Source organism: Plasmodium malariae (genome assembly GCF_900090045.1).
Source record: "Plasmodium malariae genome assembly, chromosome: 11".
NCBI lineage: Eukaryota > Apicomplexa > Aconoidasida > Haemosporida > Plasmodiidae > Plasmodium > Plasmodium malariae.
The window spans coordinates 1,262,751-1,285,597 of NC_041785.1; the positions used below are offsets into that span (position 1 = coordinate 1,262,751).

At 23.6% G+C, this 22,847-nt stretch overlaps 7 protein-coding genes across 7 annotated transcripts; 4 read left to right on the top strand and 3 right to left on the bottom strand.

Annotated features, from left to right (window-relative positions):
• Positions 1 to 295: 295 nt before the first annotated feature.
• Positions 296 to 4,431, bottom strand: PmUG01_11034700 (RAP protein, putative; the record flags this gene model as incomplete). Its single annotated transcript, XM_029006002.1, has 3 exons — positions 296 to 502; positions 639 to 689; positions 835 to 4,431. The coding sequence occupies 3 exons, from the start codon at positions 4,429 to 4,431 to the stop codon at positions 296 to 298; spliced, it is 3,855 nt and encodes a 1,284-aa protein (XP_028862535.1).
• A 941-nt stretch (positions 4,432 to 5,372) lies between these two features.
• Positions 5,373 to 7,454, top strand: GATB (glutamyl-tRNA(Gln) amidotransferase subunit B, putative; the record flags this gene model as incomplete). The annotated part of the gene is made up of 1 exon (XM_029006003.1): positions 5,373 to 7,454. The coding sequence occupies one exon, from the start codon at positions 5,373 to 5,375 to the stop codon at positions 7,452 to 7,454; it is 2,082 nt and encodes a 693-aa protein (XP_028862536.1).
• Positions 7,455 to 8,077: 623 nt separating this feature from the next.
• On the bottom strand, positions 8,078 to 9,736 carry PmUG01_11034900 (conserved Plasmodium protein, unknown function; the record flags this gene model as incomplete). Its single annotated transcript, XM_029006004.1, has 1 exon — positions 8,078 to 9,736. One exon carries the CDS (start codon positions 9,734 to 9,736, stop codon positions 8,078 to 8,080), a length of 1,659 nt encoding a protein of 552 aa, XP_028862537.1.
• A 1,063-nt stretch (positions 9,737 to 10,799) lies between these two features.
• Positions 10,800 to 12,619, top strand: PmUG01_11035000 (conserved Plasmodium protein, unknown function; the record flags this gene model as incomplete). The annotated part of the gene is made up of 5 exons (XM_029006005.1): positions 10,800 to 10,931; positions 11,136 to 11,834; positions 11,972 to 12,144; positions 12,324 to 12,387; positions 12,548 to 12,619. The coding sequence occupies 5 exons, from the start codon at positions 10,800 to 10,802 to the stop codon at positions 12,617 to 12,619; spliced, it is 1,140 nt and encodes a 379-aa protein (XP_028862538.1).
• An 853-nt stretch (positions 12,620 to 13,472) lies between these two features.
• On the top strand, positions 13,473 to 14,375 carry PmUG01_11035100 (conserved Plasmodium protein, unknown function; the record flags this gene model as incomplete). Its single annotated transcript, XM_029006006.1, has 1 exon — positions 13,473 to 14,375. The coding sequence occupies one exon, from the start codon at positions 13,473 to 13,475 to the stop codon at positions 14,373 to 14,375; it is 903 nt and encodes a 300-aa protein (XP_028862539.1).
• A 587-nt stretch (positions 14,376 to 14,962) lies between these two features.
• Positions 14,963 to 17,291, bottom strand: PmUG01_11035200 (conserved Plasmodium protein, unknown function; the record flags this gene model as incomplete). The annotated part of the gene is made up of 8 exons (XM_029006007.1): positions 14,963 to 15,159; positions 15,342 to 15,430; positions 15,510 to 15,584; positions 15,726 to 15,975; positions 16,210 to 16,409; positions 16,556 to 16,637; positions 16,802 to 16,907; positions 17,274 to 17,291. The coding sequence occupies 8 exons, from the start codon at positions 17,289 to 17,291 to the stop codon at positions 14,963 to 14,965; spliced, it is 1,017 nt and encodes a 338-aa protein (XP_028862540.1).
• A 2,263-nt stretch (positions 17,292 to 19,554) lies between these two features.
• Positions 19,555 to 22,256, top strand: CEPT (choline/ethanolaminephosphotransferase, putative; the record flags this gene model as incomplete). Its single annotated transcript, XM_029006008.1, has 11 exons — positions 19,555 to 19,689; positions 19,873 to 20,013; positions 20,119 to 20,214; positions 20,292 to 20,354; positions 20,609 to 20,698; positions 20,808 to 20,893; positions 21,042 to 21,110; positions 21,248 to 21,321; positions 21,445 to 21,501; positions 21,619 to 21,713; positions 22,014 to 22,256. The coding sequence occupies 11 exons, from the start codon at positions 19,555 to 19,557 to the stop codon at positions 22,254 to 22,256; spliced, it is 1,149 nt and encodes a 382-aa protein (XP_028862541.1).
• Positions 22,257 to 22,847: the final 591 nt, after the last annotated feature.

Here is a 22,847-nt window from a genome sequence, read left to right on the forward strand (position 1 = left end):
TTAAATTTTAGAAAAATATAGTACTTCTTTAATTAGGTTACGTTTATCCTGCGTTAATTTTCACATTGTTTCATGATTGTTATATCACGTCGTACTGTAATAACATGGAATATATAAACGCTATGTTTGTTTATTTATTTTTTTTTTTTTTATTTTGGATACACATCATCACATTGTACATTTCATTTTTAAATAAAAAATTTATATTACTATTACTGATAAAATATTGGTATAAACCTGATGACTCAAGCCTATTCTTACACACAAATATATATGTTATTTGAAACATGCTCCTTCACAGTAGAATTTTTTTCCTCATGTAATTTCTCTTTTCCTCACTGCACTTCAGGTTATTCCATTCTAGGTATGAGACCAAAATTAATTTATACCTTTTGCTTAGCAAATAATATTTTATGAGATTTAGGGAATCTATATTTTCACATGACCTCTTCATATTACCATTGTAATAATAATGATTGTTCCCGTTAATTTCTATACATATCTAAAGGAAGAATAATGAAAGGTGGAGGATGAAAATATTGCACATTAATGTATTAGAAAAAAAAATGAAAAGAATTCATCGTGTAATTTGTAATTTTTTTTCTATATTATATATAGGATGTATTTATTATCTTTACTGAATTGTTTATAACAATATCAACACTGTATATTCCATCAAGAAATGGGACCTTCGAAAAAAAAGTAAATTGAAATGAAGCAAATATATAAGAAAAAAATTTTGTAAAGGGGAGATTATCAAAAAAAAAAAAAAAAAAAATTATAAATTTATGTACAAAAGCTTGAAATAATTGTTCTATCATTATAATATATTACTTCACATTTCATATTTTTCACCCCTAACGAAAGTAACGTTGAAAAAACATCTCTATGGAAACTGGAGGAGTGCATTACTGTGTTGTCTCTTTTTATATGAATATGACATTTTTTTATATATTCAACTAACTGCTCATTTTGATCTTGATTTTTTCCGTTACCGTTTAAAAATTGTACACATAAATTATATTTGTCATAGCTACTTTTTTTATAAAAATTATTTACATATTTCACAAAAAAAATTACGTTATTTAATATATGTATACTTTTCTCACTTAAAATATTGTTTATACAGAATATATTATAATTTGGTTTTTCATTAATTTGGAGGTTATTCTCTATATAAACATTTGTAATCGGTAAATAATTTGATGGATAACATGTGCTTCCTCCTTGCACATCTTTCTCGTTTTCTTCTCGGTTCTCCTGGTTTAGAACCCCCTTTTTTTTCATATCTTCTTTATGTGAATAAAATAAATATTTTACGTACACATTAAAGTAAATGTTAAATATATATATTTGATATACACACTGTAGGGGTAGATATAATGCTCCATTAGTGTTCTCTCTTATTATTTTTATATTATTTTTTTCACTAAAATACCAGTAATGGCATTTACTAGATGGGCTATCCATGCATGTTACAAGGTTATTTGCGTAATATTTCTCTTCATCCTGTACTTCATCTTTCTCTTCACCATCATTTTTCCTTTTCGTGTAAGTGTCGTTACCTTCGACCGATGGGAAGTTTTTAAAATAATTGAAAACATAATCATGAAAGCATTCCAATAAGTAGTTTACATTTTTGAAGTGAATATTGGTAAAACCTAAAATAGCATAGCTCATCAATATATTTGGTATAATATTAATTATTTTATAACTTGGATAAAAAGGAAAATTAGACATACTTTCATTTATTTTTTTTAAAAGCCTATTTACAGTGTATACTATTTTTACTTTGCTCTGGTTTTTTATACTCTTATGGTTATACTCATTTAAAAATATTTTTTTTATATCTTCACAATAGATACTATTACACGATTTGTAACCTTTTGATAAAAATATCGAATCGTATATATTTAAATTTATACCAAATATGTTTAGCTTGGATAACGAGATTAGCAAATTTGTGTATTCATAAAATTGCAAACCTTCAGAATTATCGTCAATTTTGTTTAAACAAGTTTCAATAAGGTTTAAATTTCTATATTTAAGCTTTGCAAAGGAATTTAATAAATTTATGTATATCCCTGAAGGTAAATCTTTATTTTCAACTTTAAAATTGTTTAGTATTTTTAGTATCAAAAGAAGTATGTCTTTATTATCTCCTTTTTTGCTATATATGTTAAATAATAAGATGAACACTTCGATAATTTCATTAGCACCATCGTTTTTGAATTGCTCATCAATATATTCGCGTTTGTCATTATTTCCACTGTTCAATAAGTGTGTGGCTTCTTTACAGAGTTCATCACTGCTAATTTGACAATAGATTTCGTCTCTTTTGTTTAAATGAGATTCGTTTTTCTTTTGTAAATATGATTTTTGCAAATAATTTTCGTTTGATGAATTAACCTGATATGTGTATTTTTCCCATATTTCACGGTTATTATTACTTCTATCAATATCATTTCTATTTACATCTTCTTTTATCTTATTCCGAAATATAGATCTTAATTTCATAATCATGATATTATCTATATAATTCTTCAATTTGTGTAAATATAGCTCTTCAAATGTTTTGTTTTCAAATATATTGCTTATTTGGTATATGTAATAAAGGAATGTGCTTAAATATTTTATGCTACATGCACCCAAAAATCTGTGCAATGATATGGTTGTAATAATTTGAATTATAAGGTTTGTTAAGTTATTTAAATTTGAACTTATAATATCCATATTTATTTCAATGTCTAGGTTCTTTTTATTATAGTTCTTCTTCGTTTCATTCTTAATATTGTAAACAAAAACAAAACTTCTCATAATATTTAGGATAGTTTCCATATTATAAAATTCTACATACTTTTTTAAGTATAAATAATATAATTCATCTATATCTTTCAAAGAATAAATACAAATTTTTATTAATTCACTTAAACTTTGTAGTTCATTTATTCTATCTTTATGAAAAACTGTAGTTCCATTTTGTTTAGCATTTTTTATACAATTTTCATTTTCTTTTTTGAAGTCACTAGAAATGTTATCTCTCTTTTTTCCAAGTTTATCTTCAAATTCTTCTTCATAGTATTTACGATTTAGCAATTTTAAAACCCTTTCATAAGTAATTTCAGTAAAACTTCCCATGTTTGTACTGTTATACTGACAAATATAAGCAAGAATCGATTTTAGATTTCTCTTCCCTTCATTTGGTAGAAAATGTATGCTTTCGATGATGCAAAGTATGTCGTCAGTTTGTAGATGTTTCATATTGTTAGAGCTGTAGTAATTGAAAGTCTCCTTCTCACTATTCTTTGTCTTCTCAGCCCCCTTCATCATTTCACTGTTATAACTATCATCATATCGTTTTCCAATCCTGGCGTAATAAACTGTCATCATCACTAGCACTAAGTCGTGAATATTATTTTTATCTGTATGTCTTAGCAAAAACATCTTCATAATATTATGCAAATGTTTATCCGTTTTTTCGTAAAAAAAGTGAAATAATAAAGTGATGTATTTATAATCATTTTCACTTGCCTTGTCCAAAACTATACAATTAAAATAATATACAAATTTTAGCCTATTTAAAAATCTCCTGTTGGTATATTTTACATTTTTTAAAAAATTGAGAATAAGATATATTTCATTAAAGTTTATATTCCTAACAAAGGCGCTTTTCTTTCTGTGCCATTCTGCTCCATAATAAATATCATCCAGCTCAGATATTTCATCCGCTATATCTATGTTATCCTTCCGTTCAACACTGGATAACAAATTATTAGTTCTTGTGGTTGTGATATTAAAATTCCTCAATGAAACACTTTTAACTAATTTACCCGATGCACTTAATTCCTTAATTTTATAAAAAAAAAAATTGAAATAATTATTATGATAAATTATATAATCCAATTTCCTACTTAATATGTTTAATAACTTTTCTACTACTTGTTCATTTGCATGATTAAAATTATAAAAACTGTGTAATACATAGGTTATACGTATTATGTATATATTCTCAAAAGGATCTATTTCTGCCTTTTCATTATATGATAATATATCTATATCACTAATAATATTTTCCAATTTATTTAACAGCACCACATCATACAAATTGTATTGCATAAGTGTTTTAAAAATAAAATATATTTTGTTTAAGCTCCATTTATCGTTCAAAAACTTTATTCTATTTATATAATTCTTAATTATATCTTCACTAACATTGTGTTCAGATACATATTTTAAATTCTCAATTACACTTAAGCAGTCTAAATTATTGATAACATTTTTATTACATATGTTTTTTAAGAAGCTTGTGTTTTTATTAATCTTGCCTACCTCTCTTTTTTTCTTACCATATAATACACAAAAATTACATCTTCTTTTTCTCCATAATTTTAGTAACTCTCCTACTTTTTTGTTACCTATTAATATATTCATTAAGGTACGTTCCCTGCGTAGATTTTCCTTTCCGGTTTAATACAAATCGTTGGGAAGCATTTTTTGTTCAACTTATTTCATTTGCGAAGGTTTCTCATATATATATATATTTAATATACATATGTAATATACATATATAATATAAATGTATAATATAAATGTGTAATATAAATGTATAATATAAATGTATAATATAAATGTATAATATACTTATATGTGTATACATTCATTTCATTTATTTTAATTTCAACCGTTTCCCCCCTCATGAGCATCCTCTATAAAGCAGTGTTAAAATGGTACAATCAAAAAATTTAAATGTGTTATAAATAAAATATATGAAAAGAATAAAAAAAAAAAAAAAAGAAAAAACGAATTATAGGAGCATTTTGATAGCACTGTATACAGTAGTGAAATATTGTTGAATCGCAGGGAAAAAAAATTAAGGCAAGAACTAGGATTCACTAAAGGGTCAGTATACAAAAATTAGAGTAAAATGAACCTTAATAAATAACGAAAGATGCAATCATACATATATTTACATGAACATATTTGTAAAAACTTACTTATATGCTCATTTAAATGCACTTTACATGTAGCTCCAACAAGTACAGCTTCTACTTAGCGATTCGCAAAAATAACAGGAGCAAAAAGAAGTTTAAGTGGAAAGTATGGATAAATATAACGTGCAAAATTACTTGTACAATACATAAGGTATAAAAAGGGTTACTATGCAAATGACTTTATTAAAAATTTATGAGCTTTAAGGAAGAGGCAAAAACGTAAATATTTATAGGTATATATGCAATTATTCGTACATTTATGTATGTACGTGCACATATACGAAAGTATGCGCTTCTAATCCGTTTGTAGTTTTTATGAAAAACCTTATTTCCACAAAATAAGCACAAAAAGGGAAAAGTTGTGTGTACATTCCTCATATGATGATTATTTGTGCATTTTTTCTTTATGTTATTCTTACGTACAGTGAAATAATATTGTGCTTTAAAATAAATAATATATATAACCAGAGTAGTTGGTTACTACATAACAAATATGTAAAAAAATATTCTCGAATTAAGAATAATTTGGACAATAATGTAATAAATCATAATGTTAATATAAAAGAAAGTGTTGAAAGGAATATCAAATGTAAGATTGGTGTAGAAGTTCATGTACAGTTAAGTACTAAATACAAGGCATTTTGTAACTGTTTTAATATATCATCCTTATATAGAGAAAAAACATATGGAAAAAATAATATCGATTTGATAAACTTTTTAAATGAAAATATTTTTAAAAAAATTCAAAAAGGAAATGAAAAAAGGCACACTTCAAATGGAGAGTTAAAAAGGATTATGCAGGAACAAAACATTAATGTAGATGAGCCACATAAGAATGTAAAGAACCATGTAAATAATAATGCTAGTAATGAGGTTAGCAGTGCCGTTAGTAATGACTTTGGTAATGATGTTAGTAATAACAGTAGTATTACTAAGCCAAATAAACACATTTGCAACATCTGCATTGGAGAAGTAGGCTCTCTGTGCATATTGAACACCTTTGCGTTGTTATTCACTTATTTAATTTGTATTATTCTGAATTGTAATTTAGCTACTTATATAACATTTGACAGGAAAATTTATAATTATTATGACTTACCAAAGGGGTATCAAATTACTCAGAAAGAAAAACCATTAGGAACAGAAGGTTATATTTACGTGAATGAGAAAAAGTTTCTCGTTAAAAGCGTTCATTTAGAAGAAGATACTAGTAAATGTCTTCTATATACCAGTGGTACAAACACTTCGAATAAAGAGTATGATAATGAAATTACTGGAAAAGAATCAATACTACAAACACCAGGTAATACAAATCAATCAGTTTACAACAATAATGTAAATTTAAATGATAAGGACCTAGCTGGAAATAGTAGCGATAAGGGAGACCCGGATTTATCTAACAATTATAATGAAATAAATAATAGGAACAAAAAAGTTTTATTAGATTATAACAGATGTGGAATACCGTTAGCCGAAATAGTTATAGAAAAGGATTATATGAGCGCTGATGATTGTATAAACTTGCTTAAGGAAATAAAAAAAAAAGTATGTTTACTTGGCGTATGTGTTGGTAATAAAGAAAATATAAGATCAGACATAAACATATCTTTTGAATATAACAACGTAAATTATAATAGAGTAGAAATTAAAAATATCAACAGTTTTAGAAAAATTCGAAATTGCATACAACATGAGAAAGAAAATTTTTTAAGAAGCATTACAGCTAATAATACAAGCTCAAGATGTCAAAATGGTGTAAACAACATATATACCAAAAGTTACCTAGATAATACACAATACATTTTAAGAAAAAAGGAAGAGTACAATTACGTACACGAAATGAATATTCCTGAATATGTGCTTGGTAAAAACATTTTGAAATTATTAAAATTTTATGTGAATTATAAAATTAAAATATATGAGGATGAAATAAAATATAAATGGTCAAAGCAATATTTCCACGTATTTTTTAATGATCCTTTTTTATATAATTATTTTAATGAGTGCTTAAAATTTGAAGATGAAAAAAATGTTTCCAATTTCATAGTTAACACATTGCTTGATGTGGTCAAAAAAAAAAATATACTATCAAAAAATATACAAATAAAACCAAAACATATTTGCTATCTTATTAATTATGCAACAAAAAATAATTTAGATAACACATTTCTTAAAAATGTACTATTCAAATATATAGACGTGGGATTTGAAAAAGATAACCTTCTTGAAAATTTAAAAAATGTAAGTTTTCAAGAAATGCAAGATACACTAAAAAAATTAATTGATGAAAATATGAAATATTTAAAAATTGATGGTAATAAAAACGTCTTAAACGAACAAAATTTTAAAAATAGAATTATAGGATTACTAAAAAATAAGATAAATCAAGAAAACTCTCTCTTAAGTGTGAATTACAAATTTGTGAGTACTTTCATTTTTGATTATATAAAAAAATCAGTGTAAAACTTGAATGTGTAATTTATTTTGCGTTATTCGTGCAGTCAAGAACCTCCACATCTCTCCGCTCAATTTTGCATTATTATGCGCATTATTTTGTTCATTATTTTGTTCATTATTTTGTTCATTATTTTGTTCATTACTTTGTTCATTATTTTGTTCATTATTTAATTTATTACTTAATTCATTATTTAACTCATAATTTAATTTTTCTTCTTTTTTTTGTCTTGTGCTAAAGTTTGTATCCTTTCATTTGTTTTATATAATTCCAAAAAAGATATAACTTGGACGGATAAACCCCAAAGTATACGCACACGTAAACTTGTACACACATATATATATATATATATTTATGCAAGACAAAGCGAAACAAATTTTGTATTTCTTAATTTCTTTCTTTTCTTTTCTGTTTATTTTTTTTTTTTTTTTTGTTATAAATAGTAAAAATGCATAACAAATGACACTTTTTAAAATAACCATATTAGTTTGCACACATATCTACTATATTTTAAAATCCAAAAAAAAAGAAGCAATATAATTCGAAATATTCTGTATACATTTCGATATGTTACCATGCGAGTGATTGAATAAACCTTTTTACAATCATTTTATTTTACATATATGAAGCTTCAGAAAACAAAATTAAGTATATTTTTGTCTTCTCTATATACAATTTTTTTTATTCTTTTGGAATTTTCCTTGTCTTTATTTCTTAACAATGAATAAAAATAAAAATAAAAATTTGGGTTTATTTGTTCTGGCACACGTAAGTTTTCTTTCTTATTAAAATACAAAAAATAAAAGAGAAGAATATAATTTAAGTCTACCTTTAGCTCATCACTATTTAAGATAATATTTTGGTTATTTAAATAAATAAAATTGTTATTTTGAAAAAATAATTTATTATTAAAATAAATATCTTTAAGAGCATATAAATTTGTTAGGTTAATATTCATAACATCAAAATAAAAGAAATTATTCATAAAAAAGACATTTTTAATTACATTGTAGATTAGGACAATGGGCATTGACACAAACAATTTCCCATTGAAATATATTTTTATAAGCTTAATACGTATATTGTTATTATGTGTATGTCTATGTATACTCTTTTTTATAGTATTTTTATTAGCCGACTCATCTAAATTGACCACATTTTTACTTAAACAAAAATCACTTCCATCAGTTTTTTCATCAAAGCATTTCCCAACTTGTGATAGGTAAATGAAATTGTTCACCTCCAACGTTTTCCTACTATTTTTTATTAACTCATCTGGTATATGAAACAGTTTATTGACGTCATATTTAATATAATATTTTATATAAAGAGAGTTAACGATATGAGAATTTTTTTTACGATCATAGTACCTTCTATTAAGTAATATAAGATTTATTATGGCAATTTCTTTATTAATATTATTATTCCCTTTCACATACAGAATATTCCTGTATAAGTGATAAATTCCTTTTATCTTCTTATAAAAAGAAAAAATGTAAAACTTTTTATTATTTACATAAAATTTAAATATAAGCTCTTTACCCTTTACATTATTTATATAACATTTGTCCTTAATGCAAATTCCTAATTTTTTAATAATCCTTTTTAAAATGAATTTAATTGAACATGTTTTTTTCTTCTTTATATCATGTGTAAAGCTTGCATTATTTTTATTACTCAAATATACTTTTTTATTTGGGGCACTGCTACTAATATTATGGCTAAAAATTGGGTTACTACATTGTCTTCGTTTCGTTGTTTTATCTTTTAATTTTCCCCTATTATACAGGTCAAAATAATCGTGCATCTTAAATAACATATCCTTTTCATGCTTATTTCGTAATAAATATTCCTTAAAAAATAATGTGTAATCAAAAATTAAACTTTTATAATCAATATTTTTTTTTTTCGTATCCTTTATTTTAACGGATATGTTGTTACTATGTTTGTACAAAACAATTTTCTCCATCTGTAGTAGTAACTTAAGAATAGTTAGCATATCTACTAAACTATAATTAAATAAATTATGAAAAAAAATTTTTTTTTTGGTATCTACCTTATATTCATTCAATTTATCTGGTGTCTTCTTGTCTAATAATAAGCATTTCTCATTTTTTACTAGAGTAAATTGTTTCCTCATTCTTATTAAAGCTGTTTCTATAGTATAAAACGTTTTAATAGTAGTATATTTACCGATGTTTAAAATATATATATACTTCTTTTTAGCACAGCAAATGGAATATTTTTCTAAATTAATCATCAAATAGATGATTAGCGGTAATAATAGCATCTTCTCATGATGTTCTTTTTTTTACATTTTATTCTTCTAAATATATCAAAATATGAATTTACGTCTCTTTGTCATTCTTCATTCATCCCATTTTTAAATTGTGTATGCATATATATGTATGCTTTTTTTTTATTTTTTTTTTGTTTTCCCTCTATTGTGCTTTTGTAAAAGTTACGCTCTTAACATATTCTGCTTTTAGCATCATTATTATATAGAAATATGCAAGTTTTTAAGAATACGAAGATATTAGTTGCATTATGATAGTTTTTACACTTGATATAAATTTTTTTTTTTTGAATGATTATATAATTACTAAAAAAAAAAAAAATCATTCACCTATGAAAGTATAATAAGAGCAAAAATCTCAACTATCTTTGCTTTATATATTTTCTTTAATTTATTTTTTTTGTACATAATAATAAATTAATATCATATTCATTCGCAAAGAACGGTTGCTTTTTTTTTTTTTTTTTTTTTTCGTATTTTTTTTAATTATTTTTGCTTCCTATGTTTTTTTTTTCATCATTTATCAATGCATATATGATATTGTTAACTTTTGAAGAAAAAAACCGAACAAATGCAATTACCCCCATGGCGAATAAAAAAAAAAAAAAAAAAAATACGTATATGTATGAACTAATGTACATATATTACTCACATGTATGTATATACATATATTTATATACGAATATTCATTTAAATACTTGTTTGGTAATTTTTGCAAATAAAGGTGAAAAGTTCCTTTTTAAGGGTTAGTATGAGTTAGAATAGAATTAGAAACATGGATAACATAAATTCACAAATATAGCTATATGTACGCACATCTCCAACGTATTTTTTCTTCTTCACATGTATGTATGTATATGTATGTAGTTAGCGATTCAGTTGTTCTTACAGTTGTGCATAGTAATTATTAATTTAGTTATTATTTTACTTTTTTATTTTGTAATATAATAAGTAAAAAAGCATCACTCAGTATTTAGATATCTAGCAATTTTTTTTTTTTTTTTTTTTTTATATAACTTTACAATCTTAATTATCGAAAATGAGTCATATATATGATATGCTCGGTATTAGTATTGACAAAATAAAGAATAAAAAAAAACAGAAAGAAAAAAAAAGCAAAAAAGAATTAAATTTTTTAAAAGAAAACGACAATCTGTTTTCGCTTCCAACCTCGTCTAAAACTATAAACGTAAAATTGCGAGAGTATACATATGTATGATATTATGTATGGATGTAGTTACGTGCTCATGTATGCGCATATGTGTACCCTTAAATAAGTTATAGCATATAAATATATATATATGTGTGTTCTTGTTTAAATAAATCGAAGCTTTTTTCGCAAGAACAGTTCTTTATTTGTTAATTTCTTTTTTTTATCACTCCATTTTGTCAGTTAAACAACAAAAATGTTAGTGTATGGAGACTAGTTAAATTTAGGAATAAGTGTAGGTATGATGACTTAATATTAAAAAAATGGAAAAAGATTGGCTATAAAAATGAAAAAAAATCGTTTGATGAGAATGATATAGAGGATGATTATACCTTTGAAAGATTTAATAAAAAAATAAATATAATAAAATATAATGATGAATTTTATAACAAAGAAATACAAAATATGAATTTAAAATGGACCAAGGAAGAGACTGATTATCTATTTAATTTATGTGAAAAATATGAATGTCATTTCATTATTATACATGATGTATATGATAAAAAATATATGAGAAGCATTGAAGAAATAAAAGACAGATTTTATAGCGTATCTAAGAAAGTTATTGAAGATATATTTGATCAAAAAATTAAACTAGAGGAATCGAAAAAAATAAAAAATAATAGTGATGTACTAAAATTAAAAGAAGGAAAGGCAAAACACCCACTAGTAAAATTTACGTACAATATGGAAGCAGATATAGAAAGAAAAAATTTAATTCACAAAACATACACAGTGTCTAAAAAAAATATAATGTTAGAAGAGATGACCATTGAAAATATTAAGAAATTTGAAAACAAAATTAAACATGAACTGAAAAAAGCTTCAGATATGAAAAAACTAAAAAAGAAATTTGAGCTGACCAGTGATGAAATTGTGCCGGTAAGAAAAAAGAAAAGCTCTGCATAGATTTTTCCAAGTGTTTATTTTTCGAGATTCTTTTTTTTTTTTTTTTTTTGGTACATGTTTGTTTTCCTGACTTTTTTACATCTTTTCATTTTGTTGTGTTTTACTCGTAGATCAACAAGTTACCCGATGATGATAGAGAAGATAAACACATTTACAGCGCAAGATATTTTTTCCAAAAACTTAAAATAGATATATCTTATTTTGATAAATTAGATACCTATTTAAAAGAAAACAATATAGAGAAACCAACAATTTACACGGAAAATATTTGCTTTTTATATGGGTATAACGGATATATTATTATACATAAGTATAGATAAATGTAGTTTTTTTTTTTTTTTCTTTATATAAATTTGTTCATTGTTCATTGTTCATTGTTCATTGTTCATTGTTCATTGTTCATTGTTTGCTGTTCGCTCTTCTTTCACTGTCACCATCCCCTTTTTTTTTTCCTCATTACAGCGTATTAAGAACTGATGTGGCTATACTGCTGAACGTGCGGAAAAAGATTGAAAAATTGAAACAAGTAAAAGGACAGCAAAAAATTAAAATTTGTGTGTGTGTATTTCGACAATTTGAATTTTATTCTTGCACCGTGTATTTGTATTAGTTCCATGTATTAAAACATCATTAATTGTTTTCCACTTACGAGCGCACGTCCACACACACTTCTTATTTTTTAACAGGAACGAGAGTACTGGAAAAATCAATTAAACATTTTAGAAGAAGAATATTTAAAAAAAAAGAATGAATTATGACGTGCTTCAAGAATTAACATATATTATGCAAAATGTGGCCATAAATACATGATTTTTTTTTTATTTTTGTATATAGATTTTTTTATGTTCAAGATGATATAACAAATATTTATATATATATATATATATATATATGAAACCTTCAAGCTAAGAAAGGTGAAAGGATGTACACACTAATACGTGGATACATGCATACTTGTTATTGTTTTGTTTCATGCTTACATGGCAACTACAGCTAACGGTTAATATTTAAAAAAAAAAAAAAATAATTAAAAAAAAGGTAAAGAAGAAGAAAAAAAAAAAACATTTTAAAAATGGAAGAATAAAAATTTTACCTCAAAAAAGCCGAAAGGAAATAAAAATGTACAAAAAAAATAAAATAAATAAAATAAATAAATAATTGTAAATAATAACTTGAAATAATAATTATAATACATAAATAAAAAAAAAAAGTACATGCATAATAAGATAGCAAAATATATTTTATATGTAAAAAGTGAAAATAAAGAATTTCCAATAAAAAAGGGCAAAAAAAAAACATTTATAACAGCAAATAGCTAGTTACAGGAAAAGGGATGTAAAGCGAAAATCGTAGCTAACATTCTGGCGTGACATAAGCAAAAAGGCAAATATCAAAAAAAAAAAAAAATAAGCCTTAGCATACACACGTATAAATGTGTACACATGTATAAGTAAATTAATTTGAGGGAAAGAACGCAAGGTTAACATATCTTAGTTCAAATTATATGATCCTTAAAGGTGTACGTTAAAACTGAATTAAGATTTAAATTCAGAAGATAAAATTTAAGAATTATAAGAGTGAACTAAGATACGATTTTTTTGTATCCGTATAATGAAATTGCATGCAGAATTCAAACAAGAAAGCATAGACGACTTTTCCTATATTTTAAGGGGTCTCAAAGAATTTTCCTCGTTTGCTATAGAGAATACTTTTCTTTGTTTTAAATTTTCTGAAAAATATTTATATATATTTGGTAATGAAAAGAAACATGTGGAAATATTTATAAAAATTAGTATGAACGATTTATTTTATGAAAATTTTATTTTAAAAAGTAATTCTAATAATGAAATAATTATATTAGTATATATTTTTCAAATATATGACATTTTTAAGAATATTTCTAAAAATACTAAAATTACTGTTGATTTATTTGAAAAAAATGGAATATGCATACTACTATTCAAACATCATTGTAACGTAACTGATGCTTTTAAAAAGTATGAGTGTGGTATAGAGATTATTAACCCTTCATTAACCAAATTTCCAAATATAAAAATGAACAAATATTCCTTATATATTAATTGCAAACTAAAGAAATGCTGTAGAATATTAAACACGTATTCTAAATTCTATTCAGATAAAGTAGAGCTAAACTTTGAAATTACCAAGAAAAATTGTGATCTTATTTTTCTTATGGATTCTGTAACAACAAAAAATACGACTACACTAAAAAATAATTATGTTTTAAAAAATGTTATAAACAAAAAAAGGAATTACGAAAAAAAAAACAAAAGTAATGAAAACCCAGATTTAAGAAAAGTTATTTATATTAAAACCTTTACAAAAGCGTTAAATATACTTAATGAATGTAGAAATAATAAAGATGATGTTGGTATATTTAAAATTATTGTGCCATATAATAAATGTTGGTTTGCCTTAAAATTAGGTCAATTTGAATCTTCAGGAAATTGGAAAGTCCTTATTGTTATTACTGATCTAAACCTGAACCTTTAATTTATGTGTATATTAGTGACAGCATATTCATATATTTGCCCCCCCTTTTTTACATATATTTCAGTAGGCAACTTTTATGCTCAAATTTTTTATATACACGTTTTTCAGCATACAAATGCATACATATGTACATGTATACATACGAACATGTTCTCATGTTTCGTTTAACTGCTTCTTTAATGTTGTTGTAGTATTATGTAACTTCATTTCTCTTTTTGTAGAGTACTACAATTTCTTTTTACTAACATTTTCAAAATATATTTTTTTTTTTTTTTTTTTTTATTCATCTTCTTTGCTATATTATATTTTAATATAAAAAAAAGGTATGGAGACAACTGAAAAATTAACGTATCAATAAGAAATAATACCATATTTTGTAATTCTATGATAATATTTTTTTCAAAAATGGGAATTATATTATTAATTAATATTAAAAATCTTTTAATTACGAATCGAATAAAAAAAAAAAAAAGTGAGATTCACCAAAAAAGTAATTCAAATTTGAAAAAATATAAATACAAATGAAGTGAATATTGAGCATAAATAATTTTACGTATATAAAGATGTGCTATTATTTTATATATAAATTAAACTATTCTTTTAATTACAACAAAAAACATGAGCAACATGGAGAAAAAACTGTATGTGAACAAAATTGTTAAAAACCAAACTTGATACTTAGGTATATTTAATGAACTAAAATATATTGAATAGTCATATACCGCATGAAACAGTGAAGAAGAAAACAAGGAACATAATATATGCAACACGTTTACTCTAGCCCCTGTAAATTTGTAAAAAGTTAAAAAATTAAAAAATACAGACCCTGTTACGTATTCTTGTTTTAACAATCTGATCTGTATTGCGGCTATGAAGCGGTTGAGCATGTGTATGTATATATATATGTATTTGCTTATGGACGAGTAATCATTATATGTAAAATTTCCTTATTTGTTTATTTCCTACCTTTGGTATTTTTAGAATGTACATGACTAGCTACATTGTTAGATGACACCCCAGAGCAGCACATGTGAAACAACACACATATCAAATTTCTGTAAACAAAATAAAATAAATAAACAAATAAATAGTGAGTATACTGATGTAATAATTTTATTCATGCTTTTATTTTACCTTAGTGTTATAACTGTTAAAAAATTCTGCCGTGTTGTTTGTGTAGTATAAAATAAGTTTTCGCTGCTCGAAAATCTATTAAACGTGAGAATGAGAAAAGAATAATGAAATATGTAAGCGTATATATATATATACATTTATATATACGTATACATATATGTGTATGTACATGTAAATGCCTTTTTCCCCTTTTTACAATAAGTATGAACTAATTACCCAGCGGAAGAGCACAAGGAAAAAAAAATATATTCTAATCTGCTATTTACGTAAATGTAGTTAAATTTAATCATCTTATTGTCTTTCTTGTTCTCTCCTTTATCGTATAAATTTTCATTTAAATTAGTGTTGTTATCAGCAAATGGTAATTCTGTATACTCCTTTTTATATTTTTTATTATTTAGATGAACAAAAATCATGGGAAAAAATTTTGACAGTTCTTCTACGTAAGCCACTATAAAAAAGAAGTCTGCACAACAGACGCAACAAAATAACTGTATTGTATGCATATATTCACACACACCCTCATTTGTATACCTATTTGTGCATTTAAGCTTTTGTATGACTATATATATTTAAGCGTATATGGAGCATGTTTCTACATATTAATGTATAGACACATAACATACAAAAATGTAATAATTAGGTACATTTATAAAACTCTTAAAATATTTGAATTTATGTATTAGTTTTATTTTTTTACAGAAGAATACAGCTAGTGAGCACATAAGTAGAGGAGTTTCCTTGATTTCCTTTAAAAAGCATATATGACAAAAATAAAAAAAACAAAATGATAAGATATATTCTAAAATGCCTGCAAAAAATATTGATAGTATAGCTCCATATAATATCATTTCTATAACATGCGAAAATTTTATTTTCCTTTTGATTTTTCTTCGAAACCTATAGTTAATAATAATAAAAAAGAAAAAAAAAAAAAAAGGATGTAAAATAATGATATAAATATATGATAATCGAAACATGTAAGATTTAAAAATAAGAGATGGTGGAACTAAAAATAAAATAATGGATATGTTATAATTTTTAACCAATATAGATAAACACAACTAGGAAAAAAAGAATATATTAAATAAACAATTCCTTTATTTCCATGGGTAATACATGAAAAACCTTGTAAATTTAAAGAAATAAAATAATTAATCTCATAAGAGTGTTAAATGAGGTTTACCGGTGAGTGTGTGCATGATTTTATACTTACATATTTGCTTATATATACACACATATATGGGCAAGTAAATATATATATTTTAAAAGAAAAAAAAGTTTAAAAATACCTAGCAGCAATATTACAGAGAAAAAACAGTACAACATGCGAGCAATTTTTATAAAAGAAATGTTTTCTACATTTTTTGTGTAGACTTCTTCGTAGTAGTCATCTGTCTATATATAAGTGAAAATATGTATATGAGCAAATAGGCAGATAAGCCTATACACAAAACGAGTATATAAATTAGAATGTACAAAGTGGAACACATATATATATGTCGTGGGCACAAATTGTTTAAACATTTTTGAATCATATAAAGACAAACAATTATGTTTAGGTATCACAATATTTATGTAGAATGTGAATATTTCTTAAGAAGGGTTTTCCCTCCTATTTCTTAAGCATTTTATTATATTTTATAACTATTAGAAATTTAAACTTATAGAATAATTAATAAGCAAAATAAGCAATCTACAAAACTGTATACAATATTTTTTTTGTTCTTCAAAGTTTGTATAAAGATATATATATGTATATACCAATTTCCTATAATACATTGTAAAATACTTTAAGACTATAAACGTTTAAGGCAAATATTTTTAAGTTTATTACACAAAAAAAAAAGAAAAAGAAAAAGAAAATAATAAACAGGGAAAGAACAATATTTATTCCTTTTTTATAATTCCCAAAAAAAAAAAATGAAAAAAAGCAAAATAAAAATACGAAATATAATACTGTAAATATATGTCTATATGTATGTATATATATATATAAATATATATGTACACTAGAGATAAAATTGATTATACCTAATGAAATCCATCTTGCATTAGTAGTGCATTTTTCTTTTCATTTTATTCAGGTAAATTATAAGCTGTATGTTAATTAAATAAGCACATTTATTTTATGTGACAAAAACAAAAAAAAAAAAAAAAAAATGGAAAGGAAAGGAAATGAGGAGGAGAAATAAAAGAAAAGAAAAATTATTTACAAGCATATTGCTTGAATATTTTTATAATGGCATTATAGTTCGCATTTTTTTTTTTTTTTTTGATCTAATACTTTTAAAAAATATTACACCTTTGAAAATTTTGGCAAATATATTTATTAATACGCTAATATTCATAGGATAAAAAAAATGTAGTTACTATTTCCATAAAATAATACTTTCTTAAGATAATGTAAATTCTTAAAACGTTCTTTTACAACTTCAAGCTTAAAAGTAGTGTAAACGAATTACACTTACTTTTTTAATGGGAGTTATTTCATGTGTAGTAGCAGTAAAGAATGCTTAACATTTTGAAATTAGATACTTATGGGAAAATTTTTAAATTATAGTTAGAAAAAAGAAATTGTTCTGAAAATAAGAACAAAAAATGCAAAAAAGGGAAAAGGTAAAAAAATGAATGAAAAAGATGAAGAAGAATACGAAAAGCAAATTTTTATTGGAACTTTTGTTAATAATTCATTCCCCAAAATTGGGATAAATGAATATATGTAACTTAACATTAGAACGGAGTATTTTAACAGTGAGCTTATTTTCCTCAATATTAAAATATAATAAATAAGAATAATGAATGTTCAATTATTTATTTCTCATTTGAAAAAAAAAAAAAAAAAATTTTATTTATCCTTATAATAATTGGAAATGATATTAAGAAATTATTTCTAAACTCCCATCGTTATTTAACATATATACATACATAAATGTATGTATGTATGTATGTATGTATGTATGTATGTATGTATGTATGTATGTATGTATGTATGTATGTATGTATGTATGTATGTATGTATGTATGTATGTATGTATGTATGTATGTATGTATATGTATGTATGTATGTATGTATGTATGTATGTATGTATGTATGTATGTATGTATGTATGTATGTATGTATGTATGTATGTATGTATGTATGTATGTATGTATGTATGTATGTATGTATGTATGTATGTATGTATGTATGTATGTATATATGTAGTATGTATAATTACTACGCGCTAAAACAGCTGCGTTAAGATCGACACTAATATTTTTTTTAAAAAGATCAAAAAAGCCAAGTTTAACATAATAAATTGTTGTAAAAAATATATTATAAAACAATTCAGTATGACATTATCACAAAATGAAATATTATGAAATGTCATAAAACGCAATAAAAAAAAAAAATATTTACATAGATATAAGTATTTATACACCTATATATAATATGTGTATACAATAATTTATATAACAAATTAGAAAAACAGTTTAGAAAAATATTTTATATTATGTGCAGTCCATTAAAGAAAAAACAATTTTTTTTTTTTTTTTAATATGTAATTTTTTTTTTTAATTGTATAATGTTTAAATAAAAAAAAATTATAATTTTTATATTTAATTTTATATGTATTCCTGTAATTTATCTTTTTTTTTTTCTTTAAAAATTATTCCTTTCACATGTTGATTATGGAATGTTTTTATTATTTTCAATTTTATTATTATTTTTTTATGCTTTCGTGTTTTCATTAATTATTTTACATTTTAATAAAAAAATAAATTATACAGAAATATTAAATCAAAACTAAAATTTTTTTAAAAAAATGTTAAGGAAAATGTATGGTGCAATTTAAACAAATTATTAAATTATTTTTTAACATTGTATTCATTATGAGAATTTTCATATGTTAATGGAAAATAAGAAAGCTATAATTGATAATATTTAAAAGTTATTTTTGTATACATATATTTTTTTTTTTATTATTTTTTTATATAAATAATATATGTAAATATAAATAAAAATAATTAAATATACATATAGTTGTGGTTATATATAAAGATGGGGATTTTTTTAAAGTTACATAAAAGCGTTTACGCTAACTGTAAATCTTATGTGTACAAAAGTTCAGGACATTCAATACTTGATAACTTATTTGATGCTTATTGGAATCTTTGTGTTAAATTAATTCCAAAAGTAATAATTTTCGTTTTTCTTTTAATTTTTTATTGGTTCTTCAGTTGTCACCTTTTTCCTTTTTTTGTTCCATTCATTTCCGCAACTATTGTTTTTGGCTGTCCATCTATTGTAATTATTTAATAATTATTTAATTATTTTCACCTTGAAGAAATTTTTTTTTCATATTTTCCCACGTTTTAGTCAGTAACAGCTAATATGTTGACACTAATAGCGTTCTTATGTTCAACAATAGCATTTTTAATTATGTATCTCTTCGATATATCGAATAAAAAGAATGATTATATATTTTTGTATATAAGTTTCTTTTTATTTATGTACCAAGTAAGTTTCTATATTATAAATTTTTTTTACACAATATTCATCCATATTTTAAGTTATTTTTCACACACAAAAATTAATTTTTTTTTTTTTTTTTCAATAATATAGACACTTGATGCGCTTGACGGAAAACAAGCTAGGAGGACAAATACTAGTTCTCCACTGGGACAATTGTTTGATCATGGATGTGACTCCATAACATCAGTATGTAGATTTATTAATTTTTGTTATGTAATTATTAATTCATCAAATTTTACAATCGTTTCTCCCTTTTTTTGTAGTCCTTGTTTGTTTTCATTGGTGGAAAGGTTACCTGCTTACCGAAGGGATTATGTTTCTTTACTGTAATTTTAAAATGTGATAAACAGGGAAAAAATAAAAACAATTAGAAATTGCAATCAGAGATTTTTCTTCTGTCATATCATTTCTTTTTTATTATTACAGTTTTTGTCAATAGTTCAACTTCAGGCATACATGTTTTCGGTAATGGAGAAGAACCACGAAAAAATGCCTATTCATATATGTATTTATATGTATATGTATGTGTATTTTTATGTGTTGATATATTATTTTTTTCATATAAATGTATCGTTTTTAGTGGATCGAACATTACACAAAAGTGTATAACACCTCCCTTGGATCAATTGGAGTTACCGAATCGGATATCTTTGTAAGAGAAATAAATAATGTGAACAGAATTTTGTGTGTATGTATGTGTGTATACATGCACTTGTCTTCACGTGTTAACTTGTTCACTTGTTTATTTGTACATATATTCTTTTCTTTTTTTTTTTAAGATAATAGCCTTGTGCGTAGTTCGAGGAATAAAAGGAGCGGCAATATATGAGAGCGCAACCTTGAAAGATATACTACCAGGAACCGTGTGGTTTGGAAAATAAAATTGAAAAAAAAAAATTCTTCCTTTCATAATTTATATTTCATATCATTTAGCTCGAATAATTTATGTAATTAATTTTTGTGTAATTTTAATTTTATTTTTATATTTCATTTTATTTTATTTTTCTTTTTAGCACGTTTTTGGGTAAAACTGTCATAAACATAAGATTACTTACCATTCTTTCGGTCATAGTTTACTTTTTGTAAGGAACGAAAAAATATATCGTATTTTTTTTGCCATTTTATCCTTCTTTTATGTACATATTACATATTTTCATTATAAATTAAGCACGTACTGTATAATTAATAATTATTAATCATTTGCTCTTACTTTTTAAAGCCTTATACGTTCCCTTATAAGAAGCTTATACATGGGAGTGAAGACTGCCAAGAAGAAAAAAAAAGAAGCTGCACGTAAAACTTACACATATTCGTATATACCTATATATATATAACCCATACTTGCACGTATCTAATTATAGTAATGTACAATTTTTGTTTTTCTAATGCCTAAATTTTCTTTCTTCGTTTTCACAGTACAACTACTAACGTATTTTCTTTTTATATTAGTTCAATATTACTTCTATGAATCAAGTAAGAAATTAAATGAAATATAAAGGAAGAAATTTATATTAAGAGAAAATTAAACTGTTAAAATATGTTTTATTAATTATTCATCCTATAAATATCTTCTTTTTTTTTTTTTTTTAGCTCTAACAAAAAAAAATGAACTATTATTTTTTACAATAGTGGGATTGTATTCTGCTTTTTATACGTTACATATGAATTTGTCTAATATTTTAAAAGTAATTTCATATTTTATAATTTTTCCAAATATTCCACATGTGCACCTATATATATGTATACATTTTTGTATGTAATGCATATTTATATGTGCGTAACATAGAACTGCAAAATTCCTGTGTGTTCGTAATATTTTTTACTTTTTGTACGTTATAGTAATAATAAAAGCTATATTCGTAAATAAAATCACATATATTAAAACTATATATATATAAATATTTTTTTTTTTTTTTTTATCCTTTTTATATATATAATATTTATTTATACTCATGCATATATGTATGTATTTTTCCTTTTTTTAGATAAAAATGGACTACTTTCCCCTACCAATCATGGTTTACTACTTTTTCATTGCATTTTTATTTGTAAAACGCAGAACAAATCATCATTTGTTAGATTATGCTGTATTTAATGAAAACCATATTTTATATTACATGTTGATATTTGGCACACTGTACTTATTTGATTATGCATATACTGTAATTACAAATATTTGCAAGGAACTTAACATTACTTTCTTGTTTAATAAAAAGAAAAAAAAATAATAAAAATATACTTATTTATACCTAATTTATGCATATAAATGCCATCTTTGTTCATATTTTACTCTTTGGTTTTTTTAATAGATATTATATGTATTATATATCACAAGTTTGTGTATATATTAATTTATGAGTTTTACTTTTTAATTTTTATTTATTTTTTTTTTTTGACTTTGCATGTTTTTATTCATAGAAAGAGGATTATTATGCTGCTGAAAAAAAAAAGGAAAATAATAAAATAACATTTATAAAAAAAATTAAATAGATACATAGTTACATTTTATTTTTGAAAATATTTTTTACTTTATTTGTTGGCTTTCGTAAAATAATATAGATATGTGTATACATATATGTGTGGTGTCATATAGAATAATGTTCCATATGTACACAAATTTTTTTTTTTTAAATTGCCTTTAATATATGATATAAATGTTGTGAGACATTAGTTTTAATATTTATTAAAATAATATTAGAATATGCTGAATAAACGATACGACCATTTTAAATCTTACAAAATATGTTTAACTTATTAATTATCCTTTATAAAGATAAAGCGAAAAATGTGCTTTTTTTTTTTTTTTATTTTTAAAAAGT